Source organism: Dipodomys spectabilis, unplaced genomic scaffold, assembly GCF_019054845.1.
Source record: "Dipodomys spectabilis isolate Male_0828 unplaced genomic scaffold, ASM1905484v1 ptg000594l, whole genome shotgun sequence".
Classification (NCBI taxonomy): Eukaryota; Metazoa; Chordata; class Mammalia; order Rodentia; family Heteromyidae; genus Dipodomys; species Dipodomys spectabilis.
In genome coordinates, this window is record NW_024871271.1 from 1,312,457 (window position 1) to 1,332,097 (window position 19,641).

The following is a 19,641-nucleotide window of genomic DNA, read 5'->3' on the forward strand; positions in this document are numbered from 1 at the left end:
TCTGGAGCCACTTCCAGCTTTTCCTGTGTCTGGTACCGAGGAATCGAACCCAGGGCCTCATGTCTGCCAGGCCAGCCCTCTCCCGGGAGCCACCTTCCCAGCCCTACTCTTGTCCCCTTAGGCCCGAGCCCAGAGCCCGGGTTTTCCCTCACCTAGCGCCTCCCAAGCACGCTTCCGCGTGGGCGGGGCTTGTGCGGAGGGCGGGCCCAACGACACGCGCTCCCAGGTAGTGGGCGGGGTTCAATAGGCCCCTCGCGTGCCCGACCTAGGTCGGCGTCGCTCCTCCCGCTGGCGTCGCCCCCGTGCCCGCCCCCACGCAGGCGTTTCCCCGCCCACCGACGTCGCTCCTCCCACCCGCCGGCGTCGCCCCTCCCGGCTGCGCGGCCGAGGTACGCAGGCGGCGACGGCGGCGGCGACGCGCGGGAGGGCGGGCGGCTGACGGCTCGCGGCGGCGACGGCGGCCGCGGCGACGGCCAATGAGGGCGGTCGCGGTGGGCGGGGCGGCGGCCGCGGTTTTGTTCCGCCGCGGCTGAGGCGCGGCGTCCCCATGCGCGGACCGCGGCCTGCGCGGCCGGCGCCCCCGCCCCGCCCGGCCTCAGCCTGTCGCCCGGCCGCAGGTACCCAGCCCGGCGTCCGCCCGCCCGCCACGCGCGGGGCCGCGAGCGCCCTCGGGCCGGCGGGGCCCGGTTGCCGCGCGCTGTCAGCGCCCGCGCGTGACCTCCGCGCGTCGCGAGGCCCCGGCGCCCCCCGCGCCCGGCCCGGGCCGCGTCCCGCCGGCGCGCGCCGCCGCCCGTGGGCCCGGGAGCCCGGCGGGGCGGCGCCGGGGGCCGGGGCGGCGGGCGCGCGCCCGGGAGCCGGCTCCGGAGCGGCGTGGACCGCGGTGGTGTAAGTCCCGGCCGAGGGCAGGCCCGCGGCTCGGCCGCCCCGGCCCGAGGGGCCCGGCTGGGGCTCCGCGCGCTGTTGAGCCCGGCTTCGTCTCGCCCTCGCCCTCCCAGAGCTCGGGACCCGAGCCGCCCCCCGCGCCGCGGCGGCCTCCGTGGCCCGGGCTCCCCGGGCGGGCACCCAGGCCCGCGGACGCTCCCGTCCCAAGTGGACCCCGCACAGGCGCAGGAGGAGTGCTTTCTCTAGGGGGTCGGTGCAGGGGCCGCGCGGGGTGCCGGCCGCTGTGGGCTGGGAGCCCGCTCGGCCGTCGCGGCCTGCTGGACGGCCCTCCCCGGCCTGCCCGCTGCTGTGCCCTGGCTTGCTCAGGAGGGCCCGCAGCGCCGCCGCCCCTCGAGCGGACCGCCAGCCAGCCCAGCCCAGCCCAGCCCAGCCCCGGGCACCCCTCGAGCGGACCGCCAGCCAGCCCAGCCCAGCCCAGCCCAGCCCCGGGCACCCCTCGAGCGGACCGCCAGCCAGCCCAGCCCAGCCCAGCCCAGAGCGCCCCTCGAGCGGACCGCCAGCCAGCCCAGCCCAGCCCAGCCCAGCCCCGGGCACCCCTCGAGCGGACCGCCAGCCAGCCCAGCCCAGCCCAGCCCAGAGCGCCCCTCGAGCGGACCGCCAGCCAGCCCAGCCCAGCCCCGGGCACCCCTCGAGCGGACCGCCAGCCAGCCCAGCTCAGAGCGCCCCTTGAGCGGACCGCCAGCCAGCCCAGCCCAGCCCAGCCCAGGCCGCCCCTCGAGCGGACCGCCAGCCAGCCCAGCCCAGCCCAGCCCAGCCCCGGGCACCCCTCGAGCGGACCGCCAGCCAGCCCAGCCCAGCCCCGGGCACCCCTCGAGCGGACCGCCAGCCAGCCCAGCCCAGCCCAGCCCAGCCCCGGGCACCCCTCGAGCGGACCGCCAGCCAGCCCAGCCCAGCCCCGGGCACCCCTCGAGCGGACCGCCAGCCAGCCCAGCCCAGCCCAGCCCAGCCCCGGGCACCCCTCGAGCGGACCGCCAGCCAGCCCAGCCCAGCCCAGCCCAGAGCGCCCCTCGAGCGGACCGCCAGCCAGCCCAGCCCAGCCCAGCCCAGAGCGCCCCTCGAGCGGACCGCCAGCCAGCCCAGCCCAGCCCAGCCCAGAGCGCCCCTTGAGCGGACCGCCAGCCAGCCTAGGCCGCCCCTCGAGCGGACCACCAGCCAGCCCAGCCCAGCCCAGCCCCGGGCACCCCTCGAGCGGACCGCCAGCCAGCCCAGCCCAGCCTAGAGTGCCCCTCGAGCGGACCACCAGCCAGCCCAGCCCAGCCCCGGGCGCCCCTCGAGCAGACCGCCAGCCAGCCCAGCCCAGCCCAGGCCGCCCCTTGAGCAGACTGCCAGCCAGCCCAGCCCAGCCCAGGCCACCCCTCGAGCGGATCGCCAGCCAGCCCAGCCCAGCCCAGCCCAGAGCGCCCCTTGAGCGGACCGCCAGCCAGCCCAGCCCAGCCCAGGCCGCCCCTCGAGCAGACCACCAGTCCAGCCAGCCCAGGCCAGGCCGCCCCTGGAGCGGACCGCCAGCCAGCCCAGCCCAGCCTAGCCCAGGCCGCCCCTCGAGCGGACCGCCAGCCAGCCCAGCCCAGCCTAGCCCAGCCCAGCCCAGGCCGCCCCTCGAGCAGACCACCAGCCAGCCCAGCCCAGCCCAGCCCAGCCCAGGCCACCCCTCGAGCGGACCGCCAGCCAGCCCAGCCCAGCCCAGCCCAGAGTGCCCCTTGAGCGGACCGCCAGCCAGCCCAGCCCAGCCCGCCCCTCGAGCAGACCACCAGTCCAGCCTAGCCCAGCCCAGCCCAGGGTGCCCGTCAAGTGGACCGCCAGCCAGCCCAGCCCAACCCAGGGCGCCCCTTGAGTGGACTGTCAGCCAGCCCAGCCCAGGCCAGGGCGCCCTTCGAGCGGACCGCCAGCCAGTCCAGCCCAGCCAAGCCCAGAGCACCCCTGGAGCGGACTGCCAGCCAGCCAGCCAGCCCAGCCCAGGCCGCCCCTCCAGCGGACCGCCAGCCAGCCCAGCCCAGCCCACTCCTCGAGCAGACCACCAGTCTAGCCTAGCCTAGCCCAGCCCAGCCCAGCCCAGGGTGCCCCTCGAGTGGACCGCCAGCCAGCCCAGCCCAACCCAGGGCGCCCCTTGAGTGGACTGTCAGCCAGCCCAGCCCAGGCCAGGGCGCCCTTTGAGCGGACCGCCAGCCCAGCCCAGCCCAGGCCAGTCCGCTCCTCTAGCAGACGGCCAGCCAGCCCAGGCCAGGCCACCCCTCTACTGACTGCCAGCCAGCCCAGCCCAGGCCACCCTTCGAGCGGACCGCCAGCCAGCCCAGCCCAGGCCAGGCCACCCCTCAAGCTGACTGCCAGCCAGCCCAGTCCAGGCCAGGCCGCCCCTCTAGCAGACCGCCAGCCAGTCCAGGCCAGGCCACCCCTGGAGTGGACTGCCAGCCAACTCAGACCAGGCCAGGCAGCCCCTCGAGTGGACTGCCAGCCAGGCCAGGCTGCCCCTCGAGTGGACAGCCAGCCCAGGCCAGGGCGCCCCTCTAACGGACCACCAGCCAGCCAAGGCCAGGGCGCCCCTCGAGTGGACCGCCACCTTTCTTGATTCAGGTTAGATTTGGGGACCACAGAAAGGACAAGTTTTATTGGAGATGGAGAAAATGCCAGAGTAAGTTTTTTTTTTTTGAGTGTATGCATTGGGAACTTCCAAGTTGTAGAGACATGTGCTTACATACGTGTGGTGTGCACAGACGCCAGTCTGAGAGAAAACAATTCTACTGGTACATAGAACAGGAAACCTTAGGTTTATGTATATGTATTTTAAAAGTTTTCTTTTTTTCCTTTTTTTTTTTTTTTTTTGCCAGTCTTGGAGCTTAAACTCAGGGCCTGGACACTGTCCCTGAGCTTCTTTTGCTCAAGGCTAGCACTCTACCACTTGAGCCACAGTGCCAATTCTGGCTTTTTCTGTGTGTGTGGTACTGAGGAATCGAACCCAGTGCTTCATGCGTGCTACGCAAACACTCTACTGCTGAGCCACATTCTCAGTCCGAGTTTTCTTTCTGAAACATTGAAAACCTTAAAAAGTTAAGAAGTAGTAGTGTGCTTGCCTAGCAAGTGTGGCCTCAGGTTCAAACTCTAGTACTGCCAAAAAGAAAAATAAAGGGCATTTATTTTTTTGAGACAAGATCTCATTATGTAGCCCAGACTGGCTTCAAACTAGGATCCTCCTGTCTCAGCCTCCCAAGTGTTGGTATTGCCCACAGCGCTTTTATTTTTGAGAGCAGTTTTAGCCCTGCCACAAATTGCATAGAAATACTCCCCCTTCCCCTGCTCTTGCACACCCATTGTCTGACATAGCCACCAGAGTGGTACATTTTGTGGCTGAGAATCTTTGCTAACATTATCACCCAAAGTCTGTAGTTGACAGCAGACTTTACCCTTTATATATGTATAAATAAAATCTTTTATTTTCATATGTTGTGCTGGTAGTATTGGGCTTGAACACAGAGCCTTACACTCTTACTTAGCTTTTTCTGTCACATTTGGCATCTACCTTTGAGCCTTTTTTCCCTGCTAGTTAAGTAGCGATCAGTGTCGTGGGATGTGTCTTCCTGCAGTGTGTGGAGTGTGACACTGCAGTACCCTCTACCTCCTGCAGGGGGGATGACCGCCGCCAGCAGTGGCAAGGAGGGATGTGGCTCCCTTCTCCGGATCTGTACCCTTGGGGTTCTCAATTAGCAGTGTAGTTAATTACCTCCAAGGATGGGAGTTGGAAGCACCATCATTTTTTGTTTTTGTTTTCCAAACAGCAATGGCAAGTTATTATTGTTTATGCTTCCTGGGGTCTAATTCTCAAGCAGCTCAGCCTAGTGTGGTCCATGCTGTGCCTGGTCCTTGGGCTTTGCACACAAGAGCAGTAGGGGATCCTGGGCCTGGCCTGGCACACCTGGGGTGTGTCCTGGAAGACTTACGCAGTTACAGCATTGTTTCCTCTGGAGTCTGTCCCCAGCTTCCTTCCTTTCACTGCCAAGTTGGGAATTAGATTGCATCCTCCCATGAGGGGAGTGTCATGGCCTTTTCAAGTATGTTCTGACAACACCATGCTCATAACTGATAGCCGATAACTGATGTGCGACAGGGCATTAGTCATTGGTCAAGTGACTTAGTTAAGGGATGAGTTGGGGCATGGCTCTAGTGGTAGAGCGATTTGCATAGCATGTATGAGGCCCTGGGAGTCAATCTCCACTACTAGAGAAAAAAAAAACCATATATCTCCTTCTGTTGTCCAGGTCGCCCCTGCTCATGGACTCTGCAGTTCTCCTGCACCAGTGGCCTGAGTAGCATATGTCACTGTGCTCCACTTTCAGACGTGTTTTGAGTTACAGGCTTGGCTCAGGTGTTAGAGCATAAGCTGACCAGATGCTTGAACTCAGGGCCTCCTGTTCTTGCTCAACTTTTTCTACTCACAACTAGTGCTCTGCCACTTGAGCCCTACGCCCAGTTCCAGCTTTTTGCTGGTTAGAGAAGTCTTCTGGACTTTCTGCCCTGGCTGGCTTGGAACCAAGATCCTCCATTCTCAGCCTCCTTAATAACTAGGATTATAGGTGTGAGTCACTTGGCGCCCAGCTTTGTATATATGTAAGAATGAGAAGTGTTGAATCTTGTTGAAATCATCCTGGCGTCTATGACAGTGTTCATATGTTCTTCTTAGATCGGTTGATCTTATTTTGGTGACAGATTTTTTTTTTGTTTGTTTGTTTTGGTCTGGTCGTGGGGCCTGAACTCTGGGCCTGGGCACTGTCCCTCAGCTCTTCAGCTCAAGGCTAGCACTCTACCACTTGAGCCACAGTGCCACCTCCGGCTTTTTTCTTTTTGCTTATGTGGTGCTGAGGAATCGAACCCAGGGCCTCAGGCATGCAAGGTGAGCACTCTGCCTCTGAGCCACCTTCCCAGCCCTTGGTGACAGATTTGTAAAGTTGGATGTACCTTGGCCTGGGAAGGTGGCTCAGTGGTAGAGGGCTTCCCTTGCATGTATGAGGCCCTGGGTTCGATTCCTCAGCACCACATAAACAGAAAAAGCCAGAAGTGGTGCTGTGGGTATGAGTCATGATCGCTTTTCAGGCTGCCTCAGTGGATGGAGGCAGGGCTTGTGTCCAGGAGCCCTAGCGTGCCCCTGCCTTGCCTGGACGGATAAGCCCCACTTGCTTCGGTGGTGGTTCTTCTCTTGGCTCTCTGAGCATCCAAGAGTTCTGTTTTCACATGCTTGTTCCAGTCTTGTGTACCTTGTCAGGTGAGGGCAAGACCCACCACAAGTGGAGGGTTTCCCGTCTTATGTTGGTTTTCCCCGGTTTGCCGCTTGTGTTTTCCCACCTCTCTTGCTTCCTGACTGGCAGCCCTGGGCAGCAGCTCACCCTCAGTAGTGAGGTCTGAGCGTGGGAGGTAGGCAGCAGCTGCGTGAAGGGTGTGGGCCCTCGCTGGGCTGCAGAGCCAGGACCACGAATCCCCTTTTGTCAGCCTGACCGCTTGCATCTGGCTGGCCTGGTGCAGAGCTCACGGAGCTCTCCCTGCCTGACCTCCCTCAGTGGGAACCCCAGCTTCAGGGGCCAGAATGGGAGGGAAGGGCCTCTGTAACTGGAGCAGGCATGGGGCTGGGGGCCAGGGCATTCTGCTGAGGCTGGAACTCACAGCTGGAACTTCCCGCTGTCACTGGCTCTGCCCAAGTTGATTGCCCTTTTGAGAGCAGGGCCTGGAGATATTTTCCTTCTGTTTCAGACCAGGCTCTGGAAGGGGCCAGTTCTAATGTGCACCTCACCCTTGGCCCATTATCCAAAAGATCCCATTACTAGAGGTTTTAGGAGAGAATGTACTTGGTAGTTTCGAATGTGGGACGGCGTTGGTCAGTCAGAGACACCAGAAACAGTCTGTGCACACGGGACTCCACATCTACCTTCAGTCACATGGTGATTTCTCTTTACAGAGACACACATCCCCGAGGAGCCTGTAGAAATGGGTTGTTCATCTGTAAAATGGAGACCTAGCCCTGAGATTTAGCTCAGACCCACAATGGCCTGGGCCTTCTGACATCTGATGTTGTGGAACTCCAGCACCTGTTGGTGTGGACAGAGAGGCTCTGACCATGGTCACACTCATCACTGAGAAGCTGCAGAACCAGAGGCTGGATGACCTCAGCCGCAGGGTCCTCCAGGCTGGCCCGGTACGTAAGTTAGCTTTGGGACCACAGCAGGGCACTGTCTACTGTGGTGTCCTGGGGGATGGCTGTGCTAGAGGGGGAGCCTCCTGTCATGAGCTGACGGCCTGGCTGGGTGTCTGACCAGCACAGAGTACTTATAGTCCCAGCTTCTCCCAGCTTGATGAAAGGGACCTGCAGAGACTTTGAGAGTGGTGAGTGCAAGTGTACCTGTTGCCTGTCATCTTCACACTCATCTGGACGAGCGTCATCCGTTTGGATCAGGGCAGTTGAGTCTGTCTTGGATTTTCCTCACCAGATTAGTTTCCCCACACCTGAACTTGATGTGGACCCGTTCATTTTCTCACCACCGTGGTAAAGTGAACTTGACATGTCACCTTCAGGACCCGTTGGCCAGTTAAGCTGTCGGTGCAGGAGGAAGTGACTGGTCTCCAGCATCCAGCCAACACACAGCACAGGCACCGTGCTTGGAGGGTCTTTGTGGGGTGGGGTCCTCGGAGCTTCCCTCCTGTCACCTGAGCAGATGACATTTGGGCTGCTTGGACTTTTGTGTGCTCAGAATGATGCTGCTGTGAACATTCTCACATGAGTTTTTGTGCAGACCTGAGTGGATGTTCTGTGGGTGTATACCTAGGGGGGAGGGCCAGGGTCTTACAGTAGCTTGTGTTCAACATCGAGAAGAGCCAGACCACATTGTTTTATCTTCTCTGGCAGGGCTGAGGACTCATGTCTCCATTCACATGAGCACTGTTGTCAGGGTTAGGGTCACAGCCATCCTGGTGTGAAGGCACCTCCCTGTGACTTTCATGTGCAGCTCTTAGTGACTAACGATGGCAGATCTTTTCCCTTGAGCATCTTCATTGAAGAAATTGCCAGCCGGGCACCGGTGGCTCACGCCTGTAATCCTAGCTACTCAGGAGGCTGAGGTCTGAGGATCGTGGTTCAAAGCCAGCCCAGGCAGGAAAATCTGTGAAACTCTTTATCTCCAATAAACCACCAGAAAACCGGAAGTGGTGCTGTGACTCAAGTGGTAGAGCATTTGCCTTAAGCTAAAGAGCTGAAGGACAGTACCCAGGACCAAAGTTCAGGTCCTACAACTGACTAAAAAAAAAACAAAAAAAAAAGAGACTCAGGGACAGTGCTCAGGCCCAGAGTTCAAGCCTCACAATTAACAAAAACAAAAATTACACTTGAAAATGTAGATTCACATATTGAAGTTGTCCTAAACACACACCCTTAAAGATTTATTTTTTGTGCTGGTGCTGGGGCCTGGTCTTGGGGCCTGAACCCTGTCCCTCAGCTTTTTGTTCAAAGCTGGCACTCTTACCATTTAAGCCATAGCTCTACATTTAGGTTTTTGTTGGTTAATTGGAGTTAAGAGTCTCTCACAGACTTTTCTGCTCAGGCTTTGAACTGCTTAGTCTCCCGAGTAGGTAGGATTACTGGCAAATACCACTGGTGTCTAGCTTTCCTTAAAGATCATTGAGTAATTGAAGTATCAGTTTTCAAAATAAATTTAAATACTTAACTTAAAACTATAAGTCATGAAACATTTAGCGCCTCCATTGCTGTAGCCACATTGCCTGCCAGCCCGTGTCATTTGTGTAGCCCCTGCGCACTGCTGGGTGCTGGGTGGGCAGCTTGAGGGTCCTTGCACCTGGTGTGCCGCCACTGGGGTTCAGGTGTGGCAGACTGCTGGGAAGTGCCGGGGCTGCACCGGGGCCGGGGTCTTTGTCAGGGATGGCAGTGCTGTTTATCGGGACCCATTACTCACGTGTGCCTGGCGAGGCTGCCTGCACCTGCTGGTCCACATCCTCTAGAAGAACTGTGTCTTCCCTGTCTTCACCAGCTTCCCGGTCCCCGCTCCTCCCAGCAGCCTGTCCTTGTTCCCTTTCCCCAGTCCCAAGGCCCCTTCCCTAAAGCCCTGGTTTTACACCTTGTGCCTGAGGCACATCCGGCCCTTCCTGCTCTGCCTCCTGGTTCTTGCAAGACCCCAGGTCCATTGTGGACATGTGTTTTCCAGCTGTGCTATTAGGGGTGCAGCCCGTGCCCAGAACTTTCTGTTTATATGACATCCTGTCTGTTGATAAGCATCTTTCTAGAGATCACAAACCCCAGCTTTCAATTTACTCCATTTATGGATTTTCTTTCTTTCCCTAAGCTGGCCTCTGCCAGCTAGAATCCCCAGGCATGGCCCCAGAAACCAACTTTCCTGAGTACTGAGATCCCAGGTTTGGCCTCTCTCTATGGAAACCGCACAGTTCCTGAGACTTCATGGAGCTTGCCACAGTGCCTCCCCACCACATCCAGTCCTGCCTGTGTGTCCAGTGGGGCTACCCTCTCCACCACCAGGGCACTCCGACCTCCCATACTCTGGTCTGGCCTGTGTGTCCAGTGGGGCTACCCTCTCCAAGACCAGGGCCACTCTGACCTCCCATACTCTGGTCTGGCCTGTGTGTCCAGTGGGGCTACCCTCTCCACGACCAGAGCATTCTGACCTCCCATACTCTGGTCTGGCCTGTGTGTCCAGTGGGGCTACCCTCTCCACCACCAGGGCACTCCGACCTCCCGTACTCTGGTCTGGCCTGTGTGTCCAGTGGGGCTACCCTCTCCAAGACCAGGGCCACTCTGACCTCCCATACTCTGGTCTGGCCTGTGTGTCCAGTGGGGCTACCCTCTCCACCACCAGGGCACTCCGACCTCCCGTACTCTGGTCTGGCCTGTGTGTCCAGTGGGGCTACCCTCTCCACGACCAGAGCATTCTGACCTCCCATACTCTGGTCTGGCCTGTGTGTCCAGTGGGGCTACCCTCTCCACCACCAGAGCACTCCGACCTCCCGTACTCTGGTCTGGCCTGTGTGTCCAGTGGGGCTACCCTCTTCAAGACCAGAGCATTCTGACCTCCCATACTCTGGTCTGGCCTGTGTGTCCAGTGGGGCTACCCTCTCCACCACCAGGGCCACTGTGACCTCCCATACTCTGGTCTGGCCTGTGTGTCCAGTGGTGGCTACACGTTCTAAGACCAGGGCACTCTGACCTCCCATACTCTGGTCTGGCCTGTGTGTCCAGTGGTGGCTACACGTTCTAAGACCAGGGCACTCCGACCTGAGGCTCCTTCTCATGATGAAGGGATCACAAGTGGGAAGGGCCCCATGGGCCTGCCTCAGGACCTTCTTGCTGAAAAGTAAGGAAGTGGTGAGGTTGAAAGATGAGTGCAGCTCAGAGCTGCCCCGAGGAAAGATGTCAGAGCTTCAGGAGAGTGCTGCGAATGAAGCAGGCTTGCAGCTTGGAGCAAAATGCATCTTCAGGGCTGGGAAGGTGGCTCAGTGGTAGAGCGCTTGCCTTGTATGCCTGAGGCCCTGGGTTCGATTCCTCAGCACCACATAAGGAGAAAAAAAAGCCAGAAGTGGCGCTGTGGCTCAAGTGGTAGAGCGCTCGCCTTGAGCTGAAGAGCTGAGGGACAGCGCCCAGGCCCAGAGTTCAGGCCCACGACCGGACGCCCCCCGCGCCCCCCCCCCCCTCACAAAAAAATGCATCTTCACCCAGTTAATGTGTTCCATATATCAATGCTCCTTGCATTAATTCTCAGAAAGGAAGTGTAGGGAGAAATAGTTTATTGTAGTGATGTAAGCATATGACTATTTCTCCTTTCTATTCTTGTGTTAGCTGCAGTACTGAAACCTCTCTCTTACCACTTTCAGTATTCTGCTGAGAAACTGAACAGAAGTGGCCATTTGTTCCCTTTGGAGGTTGGTGGTAAGTGTCTCAAAAGTCCTGACAAAGTCTTTGGGGCTGGATAATACATGGATGAGCAGGGTGGTTAGGCCCAGGGGAAGCTTGTGTGTGTGTGTGTGTGTGTGTGTGTGTGTGTGTGTGTGTGTGTGTGTGTCTTGCATGTAGTCATTGGAGCAGGGCCGGCCAGGGTCAGCCCCCAGTAAGGCCTTACCCTTCCCTGCTGGAGGCCGTTTGGCGTTGGGGTGCAGCCAGAAGGCGGCCTCCACTTTCCTTGGAGGTAATGGCCACGCTTGTAGCATCCAGAAGGCGGCCTCCACTTTCCTTGGAGGTAATGGCCACGCTTGTAGCATCCAGAAGGCGGCCTCCACTTTCCTTGGAGGTAATGGCCACGCTTGTAGCATCCTTTAGCCGCTAGAGATAGTCACCTGTTGCCGTGCTGCAGCTTTGCCAACCACGGATCTGCCCATGCTCGCCCTGGCTTCCCCTCGCCACTCAGAGGGGGCATCCGAGGAATTTGTGGTGCGCCCACTCCAGCCCATCTGAGAACCGGGTCACCCCTGTCAGCCCCGGATGCAGTGGTTGGTACAGTGCGCAGTGCCCACGCCATGCAGAGCTGGCTGCCATTTCCACCCTGGGAGGCCCTAGCTGGTCTCCATCCTCTGCTCCTGCTCTGCATCCTCCTCATTGCATCTTGGCACCCTGGGCCTGTCCTCCACATGACGCCTTGTCCCCGCCTGCTTTCCACTGGGTCACAAGCAGGGCTCTTGCACGTGCCTTTCCTCAGAGTGGACTGGTGTCTCCCACAGTGCCTTTCGTGGTCAGGAAAACATAGAGAAGCCACATTTTGAGAGATCAAATTTGGAGTCTTTATTGGAGGCTGGCGACTACAGAGGGACTCCTGCCTCAGAGATCTGCAGCCTTGCACAGCTTACACAGTCTTTAAAGACAAAGACCTCATGCTTGGGGTGGGGGCTAAGCAAGATCAGACCGTATCGGGACACACTCAGGTACAAGCTCAGGTACCAATCAAACTTTTCCATCTAGGGAAGCCATGCCTCAACCTTCCATATAGGGGAAGTCTTAGAGGCCTTCTGAGAGGCGGGTGATTCAAGTCATTCAAGGAGAGGCAGAATCAGAGCATTCTCTATGTGAGGCTTTCCTGAGGCAGTGACATCTGTATTTCTCTGAAGCAGATCTCCCCAGTTCACCTAGAGCTAGGCATCTGCATTCAGTGGGTGGCCTCTCTCACCTCTAGGCTGTCTGGGACTGGGTGGAGAACTCCCTCCACTCAGCAAGGGGCCCAGGATGGCTGGAAGAAGTCACTCACACCCAGCTTCCTCACCTCATCCCCTACTGGTTTTATGTACTTGGAATCAAATCATTGAATCCTCATTGAAAGAGCTACATTGGGCCCTTATGACCAAGAGCCTGACCAAGGGGGTGTGAATGCTGGGCTGGGTGCCAGAGCTGGTACACGGGAGGAAGTGGGTCTGTAATGGGGGATGGGGAGATCAGAGCTTGAGGCACTGAGGCTTGTGAGCTACTGCTCAGATGCCCACAGGGCTGCAGGGGTCAGAGGGGGCTCCCCCATCCACTCTGCTCACACTGTGGGGCAAGTGTCCCACAGAACCGCCGTCACCAGTGTTGGAAACTAGAGATGCCAGTGTCTCTGCCCTGGTCCGCAGGCCCTGTGTGGCTGTGGGCGGGGCAGGCTGCTGTCTCTGCGGGCCTCTCTGGCCCAGGCCCAGGCCGCCTCCCCTCGCACTAAGGACCATGGCTGTTTGAGGAAGTGGCTCTGGTGGGAAGCAGTCTGCTGATTCAGGGTGTCTTGGGAAGGAGTTGGGCTGTTATTTTTAGGAAACAGCTCTGCTGAGGAGGCGCTGACTTACCTCCTAAAACCAGGGGTTTTCTGCAAAGATGAGCCAAGCGCAACAGCAGCTTGGCAGGAAGGCTCCGACGCGTCTGTGTCTTGCGCCCTGCGTCGACCCGGCCACCGTGCCCGGCCACACGGTGTGGCTGCCAGGGCTGTGTGCGTGGTGCCCTGCAGGCTGGGGGGTGGCCCCAGCTGCTACCTTTGCTGCCCCTTGTGTTTCCCTAGGAGAGAAGAGCCCCTGGCCAGCCTTGCGTGGAGGACCGCCTGTTGGGAGCCCCGGGGCTACAGGCTCTGCGTGCCCTTTCCTGCCAGCCCCGTGTGCTGTGGCTCATGCAGACGGTGTCCAGTGGAGGCCAGAGTTGCCAGGCCCATGCCCAGGACCGGGCAGCACTTTGGACCTCTGTGAGAATACAGGGCCCCCCGTGGCACCACCGACTAAGCGGCACTGCCGGTCCCTGTCAGAGCCTGAGGAGCTGGCTCGCTGCCGCTCCCCATGGCGGCCCAGTGGCTCCAAGGTCTGGACTCCAGTCTCCAAGAGGCGCTGCAACAGCGGTGGGAGCGCCACGCTGCGGCGCGGCGGAGGCGGCAGCCTTGGGAGCTTGGGCCTGCCCAGGAGCCCCACCTCGCCCCTGGTGCCCCGGCCTGCCTCTCCCAGCAGCGGCGTGGTCGAGAGCAGCGAGGGCGGCCCGGCCTTGGCCCCCCCCTGCCCTGAGCAGCCTGGCTGGCTCTCCAGGCGCCGCCTGTCGCTCTCCCAGGAACACCTTGCAGATACGGGTGCTCACCTGCTTTCTGCCAGCATCACCCCAACTTCCTCGCCTGAGCTAGGCCGGCGCCACGGCCTGCCCCGGTGCCGCTCGCAGCCCTGTGTGCTCAGCGGAAGGAGAAGCCGGCGCAAGAGGCAGCGGGAGGGTGCCAGGTGGACACGCCCGTCCTTGGACTTCCTCAAAATGACGCGGGTGAGGCTGCGCTGGGCTTTCTGAGTGCCTGGGGAGCAGGTGGAGAGGGGGTGGGCCTCAGGGCGAGGGGCGAGGCGGACGAAGGTGGGAGTGCGTGTGGCAGGTCTGGCCTCGGCACGCTTGCACCTGGACAGAGCCCTGCACGCTGACTGGGGGTGGCTTTGGCCTGGGTCCCGGGAAGTAGAGAGGAGCTGGGGGAGCGCGCGGGGTTGATGGGGGAGGAGCTGGCTGAGCTGGAGTTGGGGAAGCAGCGGGGTGTGTCTGCTTGGCGACTGGTGGAGGCGGCTGTACCCTGACTTCCCACCACTCACCATGTCTCCAGGCGCCTCTCCTCCCGTGAATGGCACACCCCGTGGCTCCAGGAGGGAGCAGCTGGAGTGTGGCCCACTGAGTCCTCAGGGATGTGTGATATCTCCACCGCCGCCTCCCTGCTGGGGAGCGCCTCTCGCGGTGGGCTGTCTGGATGGCACACTGGTTTCCACATGGGACACCCGCAGGTGCCCGTCTGCACCCACACAGCCAACCACACGCTTTGCTCCACTGCATTCAGATCTTACAGAATAGGGGCAGGCGTGATTCCATTGTTTTCCTCATGTGTGCTCTGTGTGCTGCGTGTGCGGGCCATGTGTGTGTGCTGCGAGTGTGAGCCGTGCTGGCGTTAGTGCTGTGATGGTGAGGCTGGCTGACCACTTTCATCTCGTGTGTGGTTTTAGTCTCAGCGCCACTCATCCTCCCTGGGTGGGGCCTCTTTCTGACAGACACCCAGTGTTACAGTGAGCGGGAATCAGGGTCTGTCTGTTCCCTGGATGTTTGGGGAATTGCCAAAAGGCCACCTGGGCCTGGCCCAGATTTAAACCTGTTTGTGCAAATTGATGAGGGTTTTCAGGTTCACTTTCCATTTGTTTTAGGTACTGTATCTGTGAGAGGTGACCCCTCTTTTTAACCTTAGGGTTTATTTTGGGGGAGAGAGTTGTTCACGGAACCCTGTGACTTGGCACCCCTCTGGAGCACCTGAGGCTGACCTCTGACCCCCAGTGTGGGAGACGTTGCCGGGGGTCGTGAAGCCTGATGGTAAAGGAATTGTACAGTGCAGTCCCTCCTCACCCTGGTCCTTATTCTGGGCACTTCCCCTCCCCTCACTGCCCCGGACTTACAAGGAGGCAACATTACAACACTGTTTGACCAAGATGTGGCCACCTGGGGCTTGAACTCTGGGCCTAGACTCTGTCCCTGAGCTTCTTTGGTTCCAGGCTAGTGCTCTACCACTTGAGCCATAGTGCCACTTCTGGCTTTTTCTGAGTAGTTAATTGGAGATAAGAGTCTCACAAACCGGCTGGGACGGTGGCTCAGTGGTAAAGTGCTTGCCTTGCATGCATGAGGCCCTGAGTTCAATTCCTCACCACCACATAAGCAGAAAAACCCAGAAGTGGTGCTGTGACTCAAGTGGTAGAGCACTAACCTTGAGCTGAAGAGCTCAGGGATAGCACGCAGGCCCAGAGTTCAGGCCCCACGACTGACAGAAAAAACAAAGTAGGTAGGTAAATGCTGTTTCCTTTCAGGGACTACATAACTAAAGAACCACATTAGGTAGTCCTTTCAAGTACAATTCAAAAAAAAAAAAGAGTCTCACAAACTTTCCTGCTGGGGCTGTCTTCAAATGATGATCCTCAGATTTCAGCCTCATAGCTGGGATTACAGGCGTGAGCCACCAGTACCCAGCCACTCATATTTTTAAGAAATAGGTTCTTTAGCACATTTCTTCCCAGAGTCACTTATTTTTGTTGCTGTTTTGAGACAGGGTTTTGTCAGGTAACTGGTCTCAGCCCTGCAGTCCTCCTGCTGGGCCTCCTGAGTGTTGAGCCCTCTGCCTGCCCAGATCTGTTTATTTGTTCTAGTGCCCGGGATGGGGCCACAGTTTGGCACTCACTAGCTTTCCTGATTACCAAGAGCACTCTGCCACTTGAGTCATGCCTCAGTCTATTATTTATTTATTTATTTTTGCCGGTCATGGGGCCTGAACTCTGGGTCTGGGCGCTGTCCCTCAGCTCTTCAGCTCAAGGCTAGTGCTCTATCACTGGAGCCACAGTGCCACTTCCGGCTTTTTCTGTTTATGTGGTGCTGAGGAATCGAACCCAGGGCCTCATGCTTGCAAGGCATGCACTCTACCACTGAACTACCTTCTCAGCCCCTCAGTCTATTTTTTTTTTGCCAGTCCTGGGGTTTGAATTCAGGGCCTGGGCACTGTCCCTGATATTCTTTTATTCAAGTCTAGTGCTCTAACACTTGAGCCACGGCACCACTTACGGATTTTTCTGTTTATGTGGTACTGAGGAATTGAACCCAGGGCTTCATGCATGCTGGGCAAGCACTCTACCACATTCCCAGTATTTTTTGTTGACTAATTGGAAATGGAGCCTTTTTCTGCCTGGGCTGTCTTTGAGCACCATAATCTTCCAGCTCCTGAGTAGCTAGGCTTATGAGCTGGAGCACTGTTGTCTGGCTCCAGATTTACTTTTCACAATTGGACAACAAATACAAGATGCATGTCAGTTTGTCCTGTGGAGACAAAAAAAACTTCCTTCAAAGTACTAATTTCAAATAGATCTGCTGTCCCAAGGGATATGTCTGTTTATTTGAGAGACAGAGAGGGAGAGAGAGAGAGAAAGAGAAGAGAGAGAGAGAGAGAGTGTAGGCACATGAGTGCTGGTGCTGGGACTTGAACCCAGGGCCTGAACATTGGCCATGAGCTCTTTTGTTCAAGGCTAGCACTCTACCACTTGAGCCACAGCTCCATTTCTGGCCTTAATTGGAGATAAGAGCCTCATGTCTTTCCTGCTTGGGCCGGCTTCCAACTGCGATGCTCAGATCTCAGCCTCCCGTGTAGCTAGGATTATAGGTGTGAGCCACTGGTCCTGGCCAGGGGTGTGTCTATTTGTTCACCTCAATCTGCTGTGGAGATGTTTCCAGGAGAGCTAGCCAGGAAGTAGATTTTCTATGAGGGGAGGCATTTGCTGCTTAGAGAAGTGTTCAGTCATAAGTGCTGGTTAGCACGTGTCCTCCAGGTGGCCACTGTTGCTCCCATCCAGCCTTGCCACACGTGCGGTCTGTGTGCCGTTACCTGTGTCACCGTTGCCACCCTCCCTCTGGTGGCCACAGCCATGTGGGGCCATGTCCCAGGCCAGCGTGGCTGACCCTGAGCAGGTGGCAGAGAGGCAGATATGGGGTATGGTGAGTGGGAGTGGGTGTTGCCGAAGGGAGCGTGAGGGCTGCCATTCAGCGGCATGGGGACACAAGGCCTGGCCAAGCTCACGGCTGGCTGCAGCCATGAAGTGCTGTGGACGTGGAGGGACCAGGAGGAGTTGCTAGAGTGGATGGGGTCTGTCTGCAGTCAGCGGGGAGCTCTGTCTGGGTTGGATTGGAGCTTGAGCTGACTGGGCCTGAGCAAAGAGAGAGGACAGCATCCGTCCATCTGTCCAGTGTGGCCTCCGGGCAGGTCCCGAGCACTGTCTGTGTTGTGGGTGCCAGGCGGCCTGGGCCCTGGACAGGGCTGGACCAGGCTGAATTGGGGTGGGGTGGGGGAGCTCTTCTGTCAGGTGGTCCTCGTCTGCCTGTGAGGAAGGAGGTGGGCAGGGAGCAAGCCTGGCGGCGTGGTGTGCGGGAGGGTGAGGTCCAGCTGCCTGAGGTCTCTACAGCGCTGAGTGGGCCTGGTGGGTGTGGGGGGCCGCTGAGCAGGGCTCTCCCGGCCTTGTCCACTTGCCTAGGACGAGACGGAGGCTCTGGCCTGAGGCCCTCAGCCAGACCCCGTGTGCCTGGGGCTCACCAGGCATCAGGCACCCACAGACACGGCATCCTCTGTCGGGCCTAGCTGGCACTGGAGGGGCCCGGGGGGCCTTGGTGCTGGTAAGGCCGAGGGCAGGTGAGCAGCCAAGTGCTGACATGCAGGCAAGGCCTGGTGCTCTGTGACTGGGGGTGCCCTGGTGGGTGTGGGGCACCTGTGTGACTAGAAATGCTTTCAGCCATGGCTCTTCTCTTTCAGACTTTGAAAAACTCGATGAGCCTTTGCTCCCTGGACTACGAAGATGACGATGAGGACGACCCCCAGGCAAAGACTGTCGTGTCCTCTCCCTGTGACTCGCAGGACCTCGTGGGCCTGGTCACGCCCAGCCCCAGCCCCAGCCCGTGGGCCTCCAGGGAGCAGTCCTCGGGCCAGCGTGAGGGCAGGGGCAGCGGGGACTGGGGCCGTGCCGGGGAGGAGGGCGCCCTCCCTCGGGATGGCAGTGACCTGGATCTGGAGCAGATTGAGAACAACTGACCCCCGCTGCCCAGGACCCCCGCTGCCCAGGACCCCCGCTGCCCAGGACCCCCGCTGCCCAGGACCCCCGCTGCCCAGGACCCCCGCTGCCCAGGACCCCCGCTGCCCAGGACCGGCTGGCAGAGCAGCCTGGGTATTTTGTACAGTGGAGGCATCGTTTTGATTCAATTTTTCCTAAAGAAGTATTTTGCATTTTTATGGCTTTTACAGTTGGGGAGAGCGTCTCTATTTTGGAATGAGTTTTCAGAAGGGCATTCTATTAAATGCGACTCTGCCAGAGTTGGCAGGAGTGGCACGCTGCAGCCGCCAGTGGTGTGTTTGCCTCTCCACCCCCACTCCCTGCCCCTGCGGAGAGTTCCTGGTGTTCGGGGCATTTTCTGTCCTTGGCTTATGTCACATGGTGCTGGTGACCTGCAGGCTTGAACCCCAGGCTTTCCAGTGATGGTGGCACCAAGGGGCTGGTGCAGGAGGTTCCCTGGAACACATGCTCTGCCCTGGGCTGCGAGGAGGCTCCCAGAGTGACCCAGAGCAGCACCATCAGTGCCTGTCAGTGAGCTCCGTGCTCTGCACTGACCCCTTCCCCTTCACTCCCAGGCCTGAGGGCCCGGCAGCTTGCCGCATTTCAGCCGACGGAGTCTTCCCAGACCTCTCATAAGGAGCACTCTGCGGAGGAAGGAGAGTGTGAAGCAGGCAACGCAGTCATCTCTAGAAAACCCCCTGTGAGAGTGGCAAGCTCAGACCTCCCGGTCCCCCTTGTGAGAGGTGACAAGTTCAGTCTACCCTTGTGAGAGGTGATAGGTTCAGTCCCCATCTTCTGGCTGTCTGGGGTGCAGGTCATGGTGGTTGGAGGCCAGGGGGCTCCCTGCTGGGCAGTGGGCTGGCGGCACGTGGCTTGCACCCACGGGTGTCCATGTCCAGTGGCATCTGAGCTGACGTATTTATACACATGATCGATGTGGCTGTAACTCTCATTCATGTCCAGGGAATATTTTTTTTTTTTGCTAGAACCTGGGCTGCTGCAGGAGGCCCTGATACTTGCAGAGGTCAACTCCAACCTTGACTGCGAGCAATATCCCATGAGGCTGGCTGGTCAGGATGCCTCCTGGGCCTGGCTTGAGCCATGGGACTGTGTCTGCATCTCTGCACCCGCTGAGCAGCTGGTGTCCTGTCTGGGTCACGGGGTGACGGTTTTGGGAGCATTGCCTGGGAGACCAAGAGCATTGGTACACATCCTTGCCCCAGGCCAGGCCGGTCCGGAGACCTGTGCTGAGAACTGCTCGCTGTCTAGGCAAAGCCCCACTCTGTAGCAGAGGAAGACCGGGGCTGCTCGGTGTCCTCCAGGCCTCTCAGGATCTGGCCCATTGGCTTCCAGCTCAGCCGCTCAGCTGGCAGCCACCCCCACACAGGCTTGGAGCACCCTCTGGATAGTTGCCTTCCTAAATCCCTCTGAATGGACAGACGGACCAGCCGCCTTGTTCTGCTCCACACAGCCTACTCAGCCCAGGCCTGAGCAATGGCCAGGCTGGTGCCTCTGCATAAGGAGTCCCCTCCTAAGCCTCCCACCTTCCAGACCCTCCCTAATGGCTATTCTTAGTCCATGGTCAAAGCATGGTCCCCATAGAAGCTTCTGGGTCCCACTTGCAGCCCCTCTGCATGC

General features: G+C 59.1%; 1 protein-coding gene across 3 annotated transcripts; it reads left to right on the top strand.

Annotated features, from left to right (window-relative positions):
- Nucleotides 1-874: 874 nt before the first annotated feature.
- Fam53a (family with sequence similarity 53 member A) lies at nt 875-18,263 on the top strand. 3 transcript variants are annotated; one of them, XM_042671031.1, is made up of 5 exons: nt 875-885; nt 6,878-7,114; nt 10,810-10,864; nt 12,942-13,672; nt 17,709-18,263. In XM_042671031.1, exons 2-5 carry the CDS (start codon nt 7,037-7,039, stop codon nt 17,982-17,984), a joined length of 1,140 nt encoding a protein of 379 aa, XP_042526965.1. In that variant the 5' UTR covers nt 875-885; nt 6,878-7,036; the 3' UTR covers nt 17,985-18,263. The 3 variants fall into 3 exon arrangements, with proteins under 3 accessions (XP_042526965.1, XP_042526966.1, XP_042526964.1); XM_042671032.1 differs by lacking the exon at nt 875-885 and adding an exon at nt 3,282-3,510 and having other exon boundaries at nt 10,822-10,864; XM_042671030.1 differs by lacking the exon at nt 875-885 and adding an exon at nt 3,285-3,510.
- Nucleotides 18,264-19,641: the final 1,378 nt, after the last annotated feature.

What these genes read in the sequence shown, in the direction of transcription:
- Fam53a (XM_042671031.1), top strand. Translation starts at nt 7,037, where the DNA reads ATGGTCACACTCATCACTGAGAAGCTGCAGAACCAGAGGCTGGATGAC. An exon ending in GGGTCCTCCAGGCTGGCCCG is followed by an intron (nt 7,115 to 10,809) that starts GTACGTAAGTTA and finishes TACCACTTTCAG; the next exon opens with TATTCTGCTGAGAAACTGAA. An exon ending in ACTTCCTCAAAATGACGCGG is followed by an intron (nt 13,673 to 17,708) that starts GTGAGGCTGCGC and finishes CTTCTCTTTCAG; the next exon opens with ACTTTGAAAAACTCGATGAG.